Genomic DNA, 18,767 nt, shown 5'->3' on the forward strand with positions numbered 1-18,767 from the left:
TCTTTCCCTCACTGCTCAGAAAAAGTAATCACAACTTGATTTCCAAAGAAAACTGCCTGTAGGAGATAATTCTATATAATTACAGAGACTATTCCTGTCTTTACTAACTACATTTTATAACTCTGTCACCTGTTTTTAGTTCATTATATATTCCACCTGCCCCCTGGACAACTTCTTACACTTCTCAAGGATACAAAACAAAAAAAACCAACAAACAAACTTCAAAACAAGAGATTCTTATTTTACAGGTGCCAAAAAAAAGACCAAAAGGCATGAAGTTATCAGTTTTATTATTGGATATTGTGATTAGCAACACAATAGATATTACTAGAAAAGTATGCATAGTTTGAATACAAAACATCTTTAGAAACAAACCCATAAACACAACTGCAAATAAGACCACTGAACACTGCACTTTTTGTATCAACTGCTTTTCTTATTACTGTTTTCTTCTACTGATACTTATGCTTTTATTGTTTTCCAGTGTCTGTGTTTAAGATACTAAGCAAGTACTAGAATATTAACAAAATATTAAATTAAGAAAATATGGCAGTCTCATAGTGTTCTAGGAATTTAGAGAACTAATGAACAACTGTAGAGCTTAAGAAAACCCTTACACTATAAGGGAAGCACTGCATCACACTGCACTTCAAATTATACCACATGTAACAAGGACACCCCCTGAAAGAGTTGCAAATCAGAACTGATAAAGGCAGAAAAAAATCCTCATAGAAGTTATTACCCATTCCTTACAGAGAATGAAGAAATAAAGAAACTTACCACTTTTAGTAGTGAAAGAATAGAGAGGATTCAGTGGAGTGCTCTGAGTGCCTGGCAGTCTTAGCCTGGAGTGTGGTGACAGCAATGGAGGTGCAGGAAGCAAGAGATTTGAGCTCGCCTGTAATAGGAAAGACAAATCAGAAAGCGAAGTGTAATTTCCTGGGTTACTTACTGATGCAACAGCTAGAAGAGAAATATTTGCTTACTCTAAATAACAACTGAATTCCAGGAAAAAAATTAAGATTCATGTCGATGATAAATCACAACTTCAATGGATGGGTATTTTGGTTGGTTATTGTTTTTTCTAGTATTTGGTGACACAGACTTGGGAAAATTATTAACACAGCTATAAAGTGAATTGCATGTTTACATGCTGACACAAAATCTCAAGCAGTGCAAACAATGGAACAGAAATGTTTGAACTGACATCTCATTGCATCTTCATGTATAAAAATAAAAATACATTTATATATGGTTATAAACTGATAAATGTAAAATAAAGTGTCACTTTTGAGTACTCAAGCTACACTGCATCTATGAAGAAATTGCTCAATATTAGAATGAGAGAAAAAAAATCCAAAAAGAAGAAAAAAACCCCTGATTTCTACACATCATTAAAACATACACAAAAACACCAGACACTTCCCTTCTGTAAGCTACACAGAAAATATCTGCAGTCCTAATTTCCACAGTCACAAAGATAATGTAGTTAAAATATGGCTTGCTGTGGAGGTACTTGATACACATGCAGTTATCACAAAGCAAAACCTCACCCAAACTTTACTCTTGAGATACTATGCAATATAGCCTAGGTATAAAATATGTTATGACAAATCTTAGTTTTTTGACAGGATCCAGTTGAGAACTTTACTGTTTGTAAAACATATTTTCACTGGATGCTTTGATAGTACAGCTGAAGGGGAAGGAAAGAGGGCCCTAAATAAAATACTTACAGCTTTCTTCAAAGAAAATTGATTAATATTCTAACATTTTTGAAAGTTATTTACATAATATGTTATAATTTTTATCCATTTCAAAAGTCAAGCTTATTTCACAATCTAGAGTAAATGCACATGGTTACTTAAACCAACTAAAAGCCCACACACACTGGAGCACTTCTTTGGCCTCAGTAAACTCTGGATCAGAACCTTAAACTTCAGCTGTTGACCAAAACCAGAACAATGACATTTTGCAAATTTTCAGTCTACTGGTTTCTAAATTCTGTCTGAAGAGACACCTAAACCAAAGTGAATCAGTGGCTTATTTCCATGAATGATATAATTTATATAATTCCTATTTCTGTAACTTAATATTAAAAAATTCAAAAGGTTCCAGTAATGCAGAATACGCAGGCACTGGGAAGTATACCTGGGATGCAGGTCATACAGCACCAAAAACCTGTTGATTAACTTGACCGTGGGCAGAGAGGATATTGGCTATCATCTCCTCTGTATGACTATATAAGATCTTCATTTTAATGTATCTGTTTTTTGTATAGCAATGTGGATTTAATTCTACTGAAAGAAGTTTATTATAAAAACTGTATTTAACTAATCACGTCCTTTGTCAGCAACTGCACACAGTTGCAATGACTATATTCCAAAGCCAACCAGAATTGAAAGCAAGACATAAGATCAGATCAACCATGCAACATGATTAAAAAGCTATGTTTTACTGCAGCCTGCAAATTAAACAGAATCTTAGTAAATGCTAGTTGTGAAATGTAAGCAGAATTAAGAGGAATGTTATTCTGCACAACAAAATCAATCTGTTGTTCTTACACTTAAATATGTTTATCTGATACGCACAAATACTGTGGAAAGCCATTAGGACAGAAAAAAAAAATAAATCTGTTCTGCAAACATGTCAAGATCAGCTTTCCAGTGTTTCATCCGCTTTTATGCACTGTTATGTCTAGTAAGAGCTTTTCTGCAGTAAGATAAACGAGATCTCCCCCTGCACAAAATTCTCACTGAGTGCACACTACACCATCAGTGATACAAATGTGTGTTTCCTAGTCAAGTATTCTCATGGAACTTTTTTGAATTCTCTTTCAAATTAGCTATCAAAAAAGCTGGTTTCAGATACTACCAGGGAATGAAGACAGATTGCAAATCAAACTAAACACAGCAGAGAGAACTACTCAAAACTAGCACTTAACAGACAATTCCCTGGTTCATCCTGGAGGGGAAAAAATACCAGGAGAAACTTGTCTTGATTGTGGTGCTTGATTAAATTATAGAAAAGGTATGGAACTCTGTGTGTTAATTGTTTCTGTACAGTATTTATTTCCCTACTTTATTTTTTTGTTGTATTCGTCAAATACTCTCACTATACATGCCAAAAAGCATGCTTTGAAATCAAATGCAATTGATACGTAAATTAGAAGAGTGAATGTATAATACTGAAGATTTAAGAATATTGGCTTTTTGAAAAACCAAAATAAGTTATATCTTACAACTCCTTCCTTTCTCTCCAAGTTCTTTTTAAAAAAATAAAATACATCGGTATAAAAGAGATATTAAAAATATTTAAATTTATGCAGCATTACAGGAGTGATTCATTCCTCCCCTTAATGACAGAGAAGCTCAGTGCGACTGAGCCATGAAAGACAGCACATCCAAAGTGCTCCCAAAATCAGAGTGTTTATGACCATTCTGCAACTATTTCTGAAGTATTACTTAAATCTTTAAAAGGCTCAAAGAGAAAATAACCCACAACTTTATCACAGAAGAAGGAACAACATGTCTAATATATAAGAACTACTGATCCAACAGAACTGTTTTCAGGTTAAGTACACTGCCCTATGAAGAGTAATTAATTCCCCTACAACAGACAGAACTAGGACTACCTACAGAACAGGGTGAAGCAATTTTTTTGAAATGCATGCTGTGGGGAGGCATTGCTAAATATCTTTACAACAATGAGCAAAGTTGGCTAAGATAGCCAACCATCAATCTACTTATTTTTCACAACAGGCTCCGCTTGCTTCATGCACAAACCACAGCTTTATCAGAGACGCAGTTTACTACTAGCTGAATTGAGTAAAACTAAGAGGTATAGCATTCATGTAGTTTTTGTAGTTAAAAAGGATACTTATAACTTTTGCCAAGTTTAAACAAAGCTGATTTGCATTTTCTTTTTTTGTGTTAGGGCAGTTCTATGCAAATTATGCAAATAAACATTTTCAGTGGAACTAGTTTTCACAGTAAAAGTGAATTGCATGAGACAAAAACCAGAATACTGCCAGACTTGACAAGATGACGATAACAACTTCTGTTTTTTCCCCAGGAATGCACTTTTATGACCACTGCAACCAATATAAATGACATTTCCATATATACTTGCAAGTTAAATCAAGTTGGCCAGCTCTCTACTACCACTTACTCTTTTAGTTTTAGGCTTCCCTTTTGAAACTTCAAAACCAGTATCCTAGAGGCTTAAAAACAGTGTAAAAGTGTTATTAGACCATGATTAAAAAAAAAATTAAAAATTAAAAGTTGACAATTGAATTTGACAAAAAAATAAAATACAAATTCTATATTTTTCTTACTGCTGGAAGAAAATACATAGGTACTGATACGTGAAGTAGGAGTATGGTACTACTACAGCTTATAAATTTGCAATGTAAGTTTGAATCAAGCTGACACTTATATTAAAATGCAATCACTTCTATGACAGTACCATTAGAAGGCTTCCAGCAAAAGCTGGGATTCTACTGTGGTTGGTGCATTGTGGGCATTTAGAGACTAATATAGCCAGTTCTTGAGGAACTGCTAGTTTAAATGGGAAAATCAAGGACAGGTAAAAAAAAAGGTATCATCCAGGTAGAGACAGGCAAAAGTGAAACATACTGACTTCAATGCCAGTGTGTTCCGCTGATGCTCCCTAAAATCCTCTTACCGTGATTATCCAGTTCATGAGCTCATCTAAAGGGCAATATAGTTCCCTCATAAATTGGGTGCTCCATTATTTTTCCACAGAAGCCCAGAAGCAACCAGGGCATACATATGAAAATTGAAGCTAGAGGGAGCCTGATCCAACAGTTTAGATACAGCTATTGTCTATAGATTATTTACATCAACACACAGTAATTCTATATATTCAGTTTCTTAGTTCTGCCAGAGAGTTCCATCACTTCAATTATAGGCTTACCACAAAAGCTATCCTCCTCCTTTTTTTTTTCTTTAACTTTTTCTTGTAGTTGTTTTTAAGAAGAAATTAAGATTACTATAAACATTTGGAGTAGCAAGCTTCTTTCCTTTAGCCACAAGGAAAACCAAATTATTTGTACAAACACAAAACAGCTAAACACAGGCTCAGTTATATACAAGTTGTATAGACCCACTCAGCCATTACACACAGACTATGAGCTTTCCTGGAATGGATAAAACTGGCATTTCAGTTTAAGAACACACCTGAATATACACATTCTACTAGAATTGGCCAATGACAAAATCAGCAACAGTAAAAAGTAGATTTGTGACCCCTAGGGATTGGAAGAGACCTCGAAAGATCATCTAGTCCAACCCCCCTGCCAGAGCAGGGGCACCTGGAGCACATCACACAGGAACACGTCCAGGCAGGTTTTGAATGTCTCCAGCGAAGGAGACTCCACAACCTCTCTGGGCAGCCTGTTCCAGGGCTCTGTCACTCTCACAGGAAAGAAGGTTTTTTCTGATGTTTACATGGAACCTCCTGTGTTCCAGTTTGCACCCATTGCCCTTGGTCCTATCATTGGGCATCACTGAAAAAAGCCTGGCTCCATCCTCCTGACACTTGCCCTTAACATATTTGTAAACATTGATGAGGTCACCCCTCAGTCTCCTCTTCTACAGGCTAAAGAGACCCAGTTCCCTCAGCCTTTCCTCATAAGGGAGATGTTCCACTCCCTGCATCACCTTTGTGGCTCTGCGCTAGACTCTTTCAAGCAGTTCCCTGTCCTTGAACTGAGGGGCCCAGAACTGGACACAATATTCCAGATGTAGCCTCACCAAGGCAGAATAGAGGGGGAGGAGAACCTCTCTTGACCTACTGACCACACCCTTTCTAATGCACCCCCGGATGCCATTGGTCTTCTTGGCTACAAGGGCACATCGCTGGCTCATGGTCATCCTCCTGTCCACCAGGACCCCCAGGTCCCTTTCTCCTACACTGGTCTCCAGCAGGTCAGCCCCCAGCCTGTACTGGTGCATGGGGTTGTTCTTCCCCAGATGGAAGACTCTACACTTGTCCTTGTTGAATTTCATCAAGTTTCTCCCCACCCAACTCTCCAGCCTGTCCAGGTCTCGCAAAAATAAAAAACAGACAACAGAAATTATTCGGACTCACAACTTGTCAAATACATACAGAAACCTACATTAGAACATGACTTGAAATACAGTACACAGTTTCCGGTAATCATGTAACCGCTCAGACATTTGTAACCTCCACCCTGCTCCCTTTCTCTCCCCATGTCTCTCCAAGCATTTGGTTAGACTCCAGGCTTTTCCCATCTCATATAAAACCCTTTCTTGGTAGATTAAAAAAAAATATTTTACAGAGATGTTAAAAAACAGATATTTTTGTGAAAATTGATTACCATTCCTACTATTCTAATAAAAAATAAATTATTATGAGGCTTGCACTTCACTAATTTTTTTAAATTATGCACTTAAACAAAAAGTGTAATTTTGTATTTTGACAAGCCCTTATTTGCTTATTCCAGAGAATAGCTGTAATGTTTGATGCAGCCCAGGATGTGGTTGGCCTTCTGGGCTGCATTGCACATTGGTGGCTCATGTCCCACTTTTGATTCACTGGTACTGTCAGGGCTGCTCTCTAGCATGTCTTCCCCCAGCCTGTATTCATATCTCTGGTTGCCCAGGTGCAGGACCCTGCACTTGGCCTTGTTGAACTGCATAATGTTCACCTAGGCCCACTTCTCCAGCTTGTCCAGGTTCCTCCGGATGGCATCCTGTCTCTCTGGCATATCAACTGCACAGACCAGCTTGGTGTCATCAGCAAACTTGCTGAGGGTGCTCTCAATGCCACTGTCAATATCATAAATGAAGATGCTAAACAACACTGGTCCCAGTAGGGGACATGAGGGACACCACTTGTCACCACTTTCCATCTGGACATCAAGCCATTGACCACTATCCTCTGGATGTGATCATCCAGCCAGTTCCTTATCCAATGAACAGTCCACCTATCAAATTCGTATCTTTTCAACTTAGAGAGGACGATGTTGTGGAGGACCATGTCAAAGGACTTGTAGAAAAAGGCCTTGTAGAAGTCCAGATAGACAACATCCACTGCTTTGGCCTTGGTTCACTGATGCTGTCACTCCATTGTAGAAAGCAACTAGGTTGGTCAGGCAGGATCTGCACCTAGTAAAGTCATGCTGAATCACCTCCCTGCGTCTTCTAGGAGGATCTGTTCCATGATCTTCCCAGACACAGAGGTGAGGTTGACAGGTCAGTAGTTCCCAGGGTCCTCCTTTCTAGCCTTTTAAACACAGGAGTTATGTTTCCTTTCTTTCAGTGACTAGGGACTTTATCTGACTTCCATGACTTTTCAAATACTATGGAGAGTGGCTTGGCAAATTTCAGAATGGAAAGATTCAACAAGAGTTCTCAGTACTTAATATATTACAACCCTCCCATTTTCTGTCTTCAGGTAAAAGCTGTGTATAGAACTCTTCTCTTCCCGATATGCACTAAAACCCAGAAGCCAAGCATGGTATTTCATTCTACCAGAACCAAGATGACCTGGAAGACAGTACAAAAAACACATGCTACTCTGGCATCCAGCTCTGCCTCTACAACTCTGTTGCAGACAAAAGGACAAGCTTCCAGCTTCTTCCACTTGATGGCTTAGATAGTGCCATGTTTATGTGTTTGCTAGGAAGGTTGCATGTTTTTTTCTGAAAAGCAGTGGTTTTAAATTCTGTTGTTTTCACACAAGATATATTTTGCATCTCCACCTAAATGCTAAAAGGAGAGCATCTGGAAGGACTAGGCAGAATATTATTTGACATATACAAAGCATCATATATGACCATACTTTATAGTCATACAGCTTAATGATACAAGTTAATACATTTGCTGCGATTAGAAGTGTAAGATGCTGGATTCTCTCACAGTACTTACTCCCTTAATGAATTCTGGCATAGTAATAAATACACTCAAAGGACAAAAAAATTCCAAACAAGTGTAAGTAGTTCTGTATATAGGAAAGAACATGTTTACTTTCTACTTGTCTAATATTGCAGTTAAAAACCTCTGAGTATCAGAATTTTGGCAACCTTTTAAAAACATTTTTCAGAAATATACCATAAAATCAAGACTCAAAAAACTAAACAGACATTTAATTAATTTAGAAGTATTCACATGAGACAGGACAGCCAACATATAATAGATTCCAGGACTAGTACTACAGAGTCTATATAGATGCTGTCCATAAGTGCTAAAAAGGTTTTCTCTGCTTCAAATTATAGCATGGAATTTTTAACATCTAAAAATCCTAATGTCAGAGTCAGACTATCATACTTCTAAGAGAAGCCCTTCCCCCAATATCTACATAATATATATCCTCCCTTGTTATATGTCCTGCATGTCAAGTTACAAACAAGTATTGTGATTGCTAGATGGAAGTGAAATTCTAAATAAATAAATAGTAACACTGAATGAAAACCACTTATGAGTTCCTTCAATGACTAGCTTCAATGCCTTAAGTGTTTTCTTATAAAAAACTGTGAATAGAAATATACATTAGCATTAGTTCCTTGAGGCAGAGATAAGTAAGAATTCCTGCCAAGATTCACTTTATCACATAGAGAAATTAGAGTAAAGAAGCCAATTCTGAATTCTGGTTCCATAGAGAAATTAATATTTACCTTTTGTAACAAATCGTCCTAGCTTTTGTGACTTACTAAAGCTTTAACCCAATAGTCAACGACTGAATCTAACTACCCATTTTCTGTGCTAACAGGAATGGTAGTGTTGCAGAGGAAAAGAATCTATGGTTCATTAAGGTTCCTGTTTAGGTAGCAAAGAAGAAAAACAAAAGAAACATTGGTTCTAAAGGGACCTGAAAAGGAGGCACTGGTCACAACGCAAAAAACCCGAGCTCATAAAGGGTCAGAATATTGTCTACTTCTATCTAGCTTCAACCAAATTTTCACATTACATTTTAAAATCACATATTTCACTTGCAGACCTCCAGAATTTCCACTTATAAGTTAATCTTATATCCATTAGTTACTGCTGTTAAGTTCACCCACATTTTTCCCAGAGACCCCTCTGTTGGCAGATCAACTATTTAGAGGTTCCAGCACCTTTGTTTCACAAATACAACCCCAGGCGTGACTTCAGGTCACATTTACTGGCAGGCTATGCTGCCAAGATGCTTGCCCCAACATGGTGATCTCTTCACATCTGTGACAAGACACTGGCATAAGAACATTACCAAAATACCAGTAAAAAGCTTACATAGTTTCCAGTTAACTTTTATTTTTCCTGACAAACACACACAAGGTAACACCAATGTTCTCGTTTGGATTTTCATATTCCAACCCTCTCACAGGGCAGCCTTCCACCCTACATGTAGCTTCATAGGATTGCTTCCTCTGTTTTCATTTCTCTGGACTCAGCTGTATTAGCGCATTCTTACACAGACGGCTGAGTAGCAACTTTTACAACCTTTGACAAATGCTTTAGTATTTATGTAAATAAGCATTCTAACAAAACTTCCAGCAGAGTCTGCACTTCCATACATGCATCATTTTTCACACAAAAAAGGGAGTTGTGCACATGAAAATGCACATGCATCCAAAATTATAATTCACAATTACAAATGAGTAGAAATTTTAAGTGTTAATGTTGATATATTATATGGGGCTATCTGGAATCCCTGATAATGCAGGCAGGCAATCCTATACCCACGTGCAAGAAATTATCCTATCCCTGCTCGGAAAGGAGGTGTCACTGTGTCCTGTGGCTTATGTTGGGTTGCTGAAGAGATGAGGGTCAAGACTCATTTCAATGAAAATAATTCTCCTCCCAATATCTTCATAAAGCCCTACATGGAAGAACTCCCAGTTTTTGCTCTATGACAGGTAAAGACTGGATCTGGAGTCTTTCATCTGCCATCATGTACCGTTTGGAAACCCACAGAGTGACAAAACTCAGATGACCTTCCTGATTCTCTCACAGGATGCTGTCCAAATCCTTGATCATGATTGGTCATAGTGGACTTGCTCACCCCAAACTGGTCATTGAGCGATGGGAGTCAAAGGTTACAAAATTCCAGTAGCTGAAAGTTATTCTCTCAAGCACAGTAGTAGACAAATCTATTTCACCTAGGTACATGGTTCCATGGAATCACTACATGGTTCTGCTAAACTAGACTTGTCCTCCCACAGCCCAGAATCCCTGGCTAATCAGGGACTATAAACAGTTGCAAATATAAAGACTCACAGAAATTCAATACCCCTGTCTTCTTCCTCAGATGACAAGACATCCAGAAGAGTAAAAATAATTTCTTCTGGAACGTCTTCCCAGACACAAGATTACGTGCTCCATGCTCTCCATATTATGTGTCTTTCTCTTTGATCGATAAATATCTTGAAGGCATCAGGGCTCAGCGGCAGATGCGCCAGAACAAAATAATCAGAAAACAGAAACAAAGCTTGCTTCATGTAAGGACATATGTAATTGTAGGGGCAGCAGCAACATGCTTCCCTCATCCATGTGAGCTACACTGTGGTGTATTACAAAGGGGTCCACTGGGAACTCAAGAGTCCAGAAAACAGAGTGTGCAGTAGCTTCCTTCTGGGTAGTTTTAAAGCACAGGCCTAATGGGGATGCCTATGCCAGGGAACTAGACTAGATCTAATTCAGAGCAAAACCTCTAAAACATGATGAGAGTAGCTACAGCATCCTCAGCAACAACTGCTTTCATCTACTCAACTGCTTCTTTTGCGCTTCACTACTTACTAATGCAGACAAAGCCTAAGAGAGAAAAATAAATAAATAAACCTATATGTGCTCAGAAATACATAAAACCAAAAAATAGCAAATGTAAACCCAAATACAGTTAATTTCACTGTATACAGTAATTATAACTGCACTATACAGGATTTTTTTGCATTCTTGTCGCATGCAAAATCATCTCAAGTTGGGGAATTTTACTTAATTAAATCTGTTCCCAATTACAAAAGCTTTAATTACTGATTTAGGCAATGAGAAACAGGAGAACAGTAAAAAAAAAAACAACCGCACAAAGAAAACATTTTCATCCCTCTTTTCAGGTTTGCTCCAGACTCCTCTCTCTCCTGATCACTCTTCTTGGTTTTGCAATTACGTCACCCTCAGTCCTTTAGGTAAGGTGAGATGGTGTAGGGGAGCAGGGTTAGTGCCTAGTGGCTTCCTCTTTTTCCCTTTACTTGTTTCTTCCTCCTTTTAACTGCTTTAGTGTGGGTCCTCCATTGGCCAGAATTCCCTTGGGGGATTGTACCTGTCTGGCATGGATCCCTCCATGGGTTGCAGTCTCTTCAGAGGTGCACCTCCTACTTTGTTTTCTTCTCTTTCTCCTCACATCTTCTCCTGCTTTTCCCTTCATGCCTACTCCATTACCTTCTCCTTATCTCCATCTGTGCATTGTTTTGTGCTTTCTGTATCACCTTTGTGCCTCCTATATCTTCCTTAGTGCCTCCTCACATACCTCTTCCTGGACCTCCATTTGTGCCTCCTCACATGTTTTCCTCTACATTTCCTGCTCCAGTCTGGTGTCTCCTGTCCCTAGTAGCTACTAAGCTTTCTTATGTATGTTTTCAGAGAGATGCCACAGGCAATCCTGTTTGGTTCCAATGTCAGTTGTGCAGGGAGTTTGTGCTGTCCTTCACGGACCTGGCTGGAAACAGCTGTGCTCTGTACAAGGCCACCCATGTCAGCCCTGTAGGACCCCCTGCTACAAACCCCCTGCCATCTATGCCACATACAATTCTAAAGGTGAATAGAAAAAACAAAAAAACCCACAGGGTAATTTTCTAAAGCTCAGCCATAATGATCTATGGAGTAAATCATACAAATGGCAATGGGCATGGAAAGAAAACATCCCTTGTCAGCAGTACTTGATAAACAAAAATAACTTAGCTTTATGCAATTCATCTCTTCTAAAGAGCTACTTACAGGTGCATTAATAACACTGAGAAAAGCATTCATTTCTGAAGAGCAGATATTAAGACTACATATAGATGTTCTGTTACATATACCAGTCCCAGAATATGAACTTTGGCTGAGAAGACCATACACTTCTGTAAATTAATTAAATTTGACTTACTGTTACGGAATCAAGTTTCTGTTTCACCTTCTGCATTCTCATTGATGTTCTTGCAACACTGACAAACTGATCTGCTGGAGACAGTCCTGAACTTTTTTGTATAGGAGTTTCAGAAAAACTGCTAAAGATCTGTGGCCCTCTTGGTGCAGCTGTTGTAAGTGATGAACTGAGATCTTTTACGAGTTCAGCTTCCTGTTGTGCAACTGCAGAAATAAACAATATTAATGTGTCAGGTGAAGCCTTGCTTTACCATGGGAAAAAGAAATAACTGAATCGTCACTGTCATTTTGCCAGCCGTATCTTCAGTGGAACACCTTCAGAATGTGTACTAATAGTGCTACAGGGAAACCTGAAAATAACAATTTTTCCCCATACCACCCCGCTTCCCCCTAACTTCCTCTTCACAGGTCTCCACTCTGTTATCTTTTGTGTTCAGTAACCTATCACACAGAACCGATATTTTTGTATTGCTTATAAATATTTGTGTTCTCCATGCAGAAATATTAGGGGGGGGAGAGAAAGGAGTTTTCCAAGGCAAATAAGTTATATACCTGGCACTGAATTCAAGTCAGCTATTTTATCAGGTACATATCACATTTTTTCCAGCCTAGTTCAATTGAGCTTACGATACTTGATACTTGTAGTAAAATTTCAAAGTTGCTAGACAAACATATAGGCACAGGAAGCACTCTTAGGAGGTAGCCCGCTCTAGAATAGGCAGACTGCTCTAGGACAGGATACTTTTGATGAAAGTCGTGCTTCCTATCATTTAAACAAATTGACTTTTGCTATTTTTTCCACTGTGGTCTCAAACCAACAAAGGTTAAAATAATTATTCATGAAAGTTTTGTCTAGGATAATTAATAAAACTGTTAGTGTATGTAAAACACTTATGTGAAAACTGTGTCAGTGACTAAGAGTAGTATTACTGTATGATTAGCTCTTTCAACACTAACACAGTTAAGACCATCTTCTGAAAGCAAAGTGTGTGCTTTTAACCAAAACAGGAACAAAAATTTAGTAACAGACAATGTAGAAAAGACCACAACCTATGCAAAACCTTACTATCATCAGTGACTTAGATAAACAGTCAGATGATACAAATAATTACTGGTGTGATATCTGTGTGATCTCTAAATATACATACACACATGCATATATATATATGTATTAAACTACCCTGTTGGCTTTTTAAAGACTCCCTCTCTACTGAAGAGTAAAAAATTTTAAAGAATTCCTTCACCCAAAATATTTTCCACCGCTCTCCAAAATGCAGATATCTTTCTGGGCTGAAGTTTAGCACTGAATATTCATTAAAGTCATTCCACTTTATTTGCCTATAAAAAACAATGAACTCTAGAGACAAATAATCTTAACAGTGAAATCTGAGATGAGTAATCTTGTTAGTTCATGTTATCTAAAAGGCAAATGCAAAAGACATGACAAGCTTTATAAATCTATTTTCATTGCAAACATAATTAGAACCAAAATCTGTGACAGATATGCAAGATTTATTGTATAATTCATATTAATATTATGTACTGTCTAGCTGCAACATGACACCTGAAACTGTCTGTAATTGAAACACTGACACTGCCAAAGCTAATCACAAAAGCACAACATCACAAAAGTCTGCAAAGGACAGTCTGAATCCTATTTCGTGTATAAAAAATTCAAAGCTAGTATTATCTTCAGTACAACATGGGGAATAAATATGCATCTTACCTAATCACACCACAGGTGTAAAACCTGTTTAATAAAACAATGTGTACTGTCCCATATTAATATCTATACAGCTCCTTAACATTAGTTTGTAACATAACCAACAGAAAATAGTGAGATTTGTATTAAGCTGTTAATTAATTTTCAGGACGATAGTATTTTCTGGCTCCATAATCCACCCTGATACTGAAAAGGGGCTTTTAAATATTTATGACATTGTCTATATACGATTAAGTGCTGTAAGAATCACACAGGATGACATACAGTAACACATTTAAAACTAGGGTTGCAAGGGATCTCCGGTGATTGGTTAGGGCAAAGTCCCTGATCAAAGCAAGGTAACCTAAAGCAGGGCGCTCAAGATTATGTCCAGGTGGGTTTTGATTATCATCAAATGACTGTTCTCTTCTTCCTTCAAAAGAAGTACAAATAGTAGGAAATCACTTCTAAAAATAAAATATTAATAGGTGTGTATCAAGAAGTTTGGTACTGTACCTTTATAATCATAAATGTATACAAGTATTGGCTGGTTTTGACCAAAGGCACAAAATGACACCATGTGTTCATGTGGATGAAAGGCAACATCACGAAGCGGAGATGTGAAGCAGAGCTCAGAATATATGGCCACCTGATCTCCTACAGAAATGCAATACTTTTATTAATACCATGGAAACACATTTCATACCACAAAATAATAGATGATGATTAAGCTTGTCTTATGGCAGTACAGTGACTACCATCATAAATATATATTTGTCTATCCATTTCCTTACTGAAAATACTATTTGGCATAAGACAAAAAAATATTCCATGCTGTTAAGGTATTTAGTAAGTCAGAAAAGCTGGTGCATTTGCAACAGCTGCAGGAAACCCCAAAGCATGCATCAGGTTAGCTGAGTTCTCTTGTGATAAGTGAGCTCTGGAAAGGTGGTGTTCCTCAGTGTTTGTTTGTGTTAGCATTTGGCAGACACCTTAATTGATTTCAATTATATCATTCTGACAATTGGAGTGAAAGTTGAGCACAAAATTATGAAAAAATACATAAGATTTGCTCTTCAGCTGATGACATTATGAATATAAGTAGAGTGTGTAAGCAAAAATAAAAACCTAGTAAAGGATACTGCTAACAAAGTTTCTTCCCCTTTTTACTTTTGGGGGTTTTTTTTAAGTTTTCAGATTATGTAGTGCCATAGATTTAAGCTAATATAGTTGGAACTGTGGCAAGAAATTCAAAACAGAACTGTCAGCTGCCAGCTTTAAAGTATTTACTTTTTCCTTTTAAAAAATTATTTAGATTATAGCTGGAGGCAGACCATAATGTCATAAAAACAAAACAAGTGTAGTCTGTTATCCTCTACTATTATTTTTGTTGCTTTTACCTCACTGTACAGTGAAGACCACAAACTCTCTACCTTACATTTGCGTAACACTTTTCCAGAAAGATTCTGACAGCTGTTTTTGAAACTACTTGGTTTGGGGAATAATTAATGAAGAAACCATATATACCAATGGCCCAAAATATTCAGTCTCTGATCATCCTTGGGAAACAGCTGAAGTGTTTCTGAATTGGTTCTCAGCAAAGCAGAAAGACTGATCTGACCTACAACACTTCTGTGCATTCCATTCTAAGACTCTCATTCACATGCGAAGAATTGCAGTACACAAAAAGCTGAACTTAAGGGGCTGTGTTCCTGCTGGATATTACAAATGCCAACTCTGCCTATTAATTTATTCTAGAGAATTAAATTTTAGATATTAATAACAGCTATGTAAAAGGTGGAGCTAAGGCTTCAGGATTTAACAGCATCTTAATAAAATTTTTTTCCTTATCAAAAGTGTAACACTGAAGCTTACAAAACCCTGTCCCACTCAGTCTTGATAACCTGATTTGAGATCATAAAATAATTACTTACCTGTTTCTGGATTCCAAACATAAGCCTTTCCATCTTCACTTCCAGAAAATAGGAATGTACCACATGGTGTTAAGGTGCTGTGAATCTTCTCTCTGTAATTTGTGGCACCGATGTATTTCTTCGTAGCCAAGCTAAAGACAGAGATTGTTTTGCAAATGTAGTGGATACGTTCAAGAACAGAAAAAAAACCTTGCATCCCAAATAGATATGCAGGCACTCCCTTTTTGCAGAGTGCAGTGTTTACCTTTTCCCTGGCATTCATAATGTACCTGAAATTGTAGCTGAAAGTGTACAACCATGTCTTTTGGTAGAAAACGGAAATACTCAGATCTAGAGAGCAGATACAGATGTGGCATTTTGCATTTTCTTGATGTAAATTTTCTTGAAAAAAAAATGGGGCAATTTGCACTAACTACTCCAAGCACTGCCAAAAAAAGTTTTCATTACACTTCCTAGGCTTGATTACATCCCAGCAGTGCTTTTATTTGTCCAGTATCTCTCTCCAGTAGCTTCAGACTAATGTCTCCTTGGTCACAAAACCAGCAGCAGAATAAAAGAAAATTCAGACATGGACGTTGGTTTACTCTTAACATTAACATTATTGTGCTACTTAGGTATCCTAATAATTTTTCATTGAAATGCTGCTAATTATCATAATAATAGTGACCTACTAATTAACTACTGTCAGTTTGTAGGCATCAAGAGAGAATCTGCAAAAGGAGGTAAAGAAACCTAAGCCAGCTTGTAAGATGCTATCTCCAAAACTATGGACAGTTTGGAAAGAGACACTAAGTTCAAAAAGGAGGTAAGAGGAATGGCAAAAGGCCCTGAAAGTTCTCAAAGACAACAGACTGTTATTTTTAAAATGTGTTACTGCAGCAGCAATGGAGGCATGCTGGGAGAAATTAAATGCAGCTGATATGATAGGATATGTATATATATATATATTTTTAACAATATCCTGAATAAATACATCTTAACTATAATTCTATTTGGCAAGCAATAGAAAAAGATGCTTTAGTGATCACAGTGGAAGACCATATTAGCCCAAATAAGAGTTGTAGCCATGTGAATAAGAAAGACAGTACCTTTGGAATGTAGAGAAGAGTTCTGCAAGCTGTAAAACTAACCTCCATATGAAACCCTAAAGAAAAGTCTGAACTAAAACCAAATCCCTGATCACGTACCTGAGTGACAGGACACCAGCATTAACCAAAAAGTTCAAAAAAGCAAGTTCAAAGTTAAGAACAACCAGCTGTCAATCAAAGTGAATTGTGTTGCTTTTTGACCTCCACCCCCTCTTTTCTCATGCAGGGAATGAACAGTTAATGCTGACGTGTACAATTATCAGTGCTGTGTATCTGACCCTGTGGCTTATCGATAGACTTCAGCCAACGTAACTGTGAGCTGTGGCCAAAGCAGCAGTCCTGCTGCTGCCCTCTCCACCCTTATTTTCCCAGGCTCTCCCTCATTTCTCCTCTAGCATTTGGGCAGCTATCAGATGAGTTAGATCAGATAAGTGATTAAAATGAAAATTAACCATTTGTATTTGCAGGCTGATTTTCAGTCGGATCAGTTCACTGATCTGACTTACCCAGCATCAAATGATCTCTAGAGCTGATAAAAAGGAAATGCTAGGAATACATGGCCATAGGTGTGGGACATGAGAGGAGATTGTGTGTCCTACAGATAAACTGGTTCAATAATTGTGAAACTGCACAGCACATTAACTGTTTCTTAAGAGATTAATATCAATGTCCATTTTTCCCTCTCAAACTAAAACTCTCTGTACTTTTTAGAAGTTACAGAAGAACACTCCCTGCTTCAAAAAACTAAAGTTTCCTCTGATAACGCACCAATTTCATGTTTCATTTGAGGGGATAGCTTACTCTGCTAGCATGGTCATTATGATTTATCATTTACAGTAAAATATGAACAGTGTGCTATAAAACTGGAAAGACTTCAGCTATTTCAAACACCCAATCCAGTACTTCCAGGTGAGATTTCCTGAAAGAGTATAGATATGTACAAAGGTATGTTCTAAAAGAATGCAGTTTCTCATCCTATGACAGTATAAAGAGGTATTTCCCCCAGGTTATTTCACGTAGAACACGCAGGACCTTTGTTTTTTTTGCATGGCAAGGTGAAATTAAGGATGAAGCATTTAGAAAGCGCATTCATATTTTATATGTGGCTTTCCAGAATAAAGTGTTCAACTGCATTTTATCAGTGTGTGCAACTGATAGCAGGAAGAGTTCTGTTTCACCCACTGAAAGGACAAGACAGAACAGACACAAATAAAAATACAGGACATTCCATTTAAAATTTTACTCTGAGGGTGAAGGAACACTAGAAAATTTTGCTCATAGAAGCTGTAAACTCTTCATCCTTCAAGGTATTCAAAACCCCAGTGAGAAAAGTCCTGCATAACATGCTCCCATGATTTGATTATTGGGGTTGGACTGAACACTCCAACCTCAACTACTCAAATGATTCTGTGATCCCTTTGGTTTTTATTGTAGTTTGTTATTAAATAATCACAGAATGGTTTGGGTTGGAAGGGACCCTAAAGATCATCTAGTTCCAACACCCTTGCATGGGCAGGAACAGCTCCCACTAGATCAGGTTCACAGCTATTAAAAATGAGAAAATAATAAAAAACTAAGTTAAAAACATCTCATCACCTGCTTTATGTCTTATACAATGTACATTACTGCATATTTCAGTATTTATGATGGTGATCTTTATACCATTTTATCATCAAAATACTAATCCCACAGACTTAGCAATGAGAAACTAACACACAAGTAAATTTTATAATTTCAAAGATATTTTCATGCTCAGATTGCATCTTTAAAAATGAATTCAATCTTTAGAAGATTACTGTCTTCTCCTTCATGCCACCTTAAACTCCCAAGTAATCCAGTAATTTTTGGATACTCTATTCTAAAAGACTTACCCAATATCACAGAAAACATCTGTAACACAGCAGTGTTTTGTAACCATTTCCTAACCCTAATATTGCTA

At 37.4% G+C, this 18,767-nt stretch overlaps 1 protein-coding gene across 1 annotated transcript in view; it reads right to left on the reverse strand.

Moving 5' to 3' along the window:
* Positions 1-18,767, reverse strand: part of AHI1 (Abelson helper integration site 1) — an 87,137-nt gene that overhangs the window by 47,142 nt on the left and 21,228 nt on the right. The window contains exons 15-18 of the mRNA XM_009999144.1: positions 15,741-15,871; positions 14,323-14,463; positions 12,106-12,308; positions 781-898 (exon numbers count right to left, since the gene is read on the reverse strand). Coding sequence (XP_009997446.1) covers positions 781-898; positions 12,106-12,308; positions 14,323-14,463; positions 15,741-15,871 — 593 coding nt within the window. The remainder of the gene's footprint in view (positions 1-780; positions 899-12,105; positions 12,309-14,322; positions 14,464-15,740; positions 15,872-18,767) is intronic.

Source organism: Chaetura pelagica, unplaced genomic scaffold, assembly GCF_000747805.2.
Source record: "Chaetura pelagica isolate M959 unplaced genomic scaffold, ChaPel_1.0 scaffold90, whole genome shotgun sequence".
NCBI lineage: Eukaryota > Metazoa > Chordata > Aves > Apodiformes > Apodidae > Chaetura > Chaetura pelagica.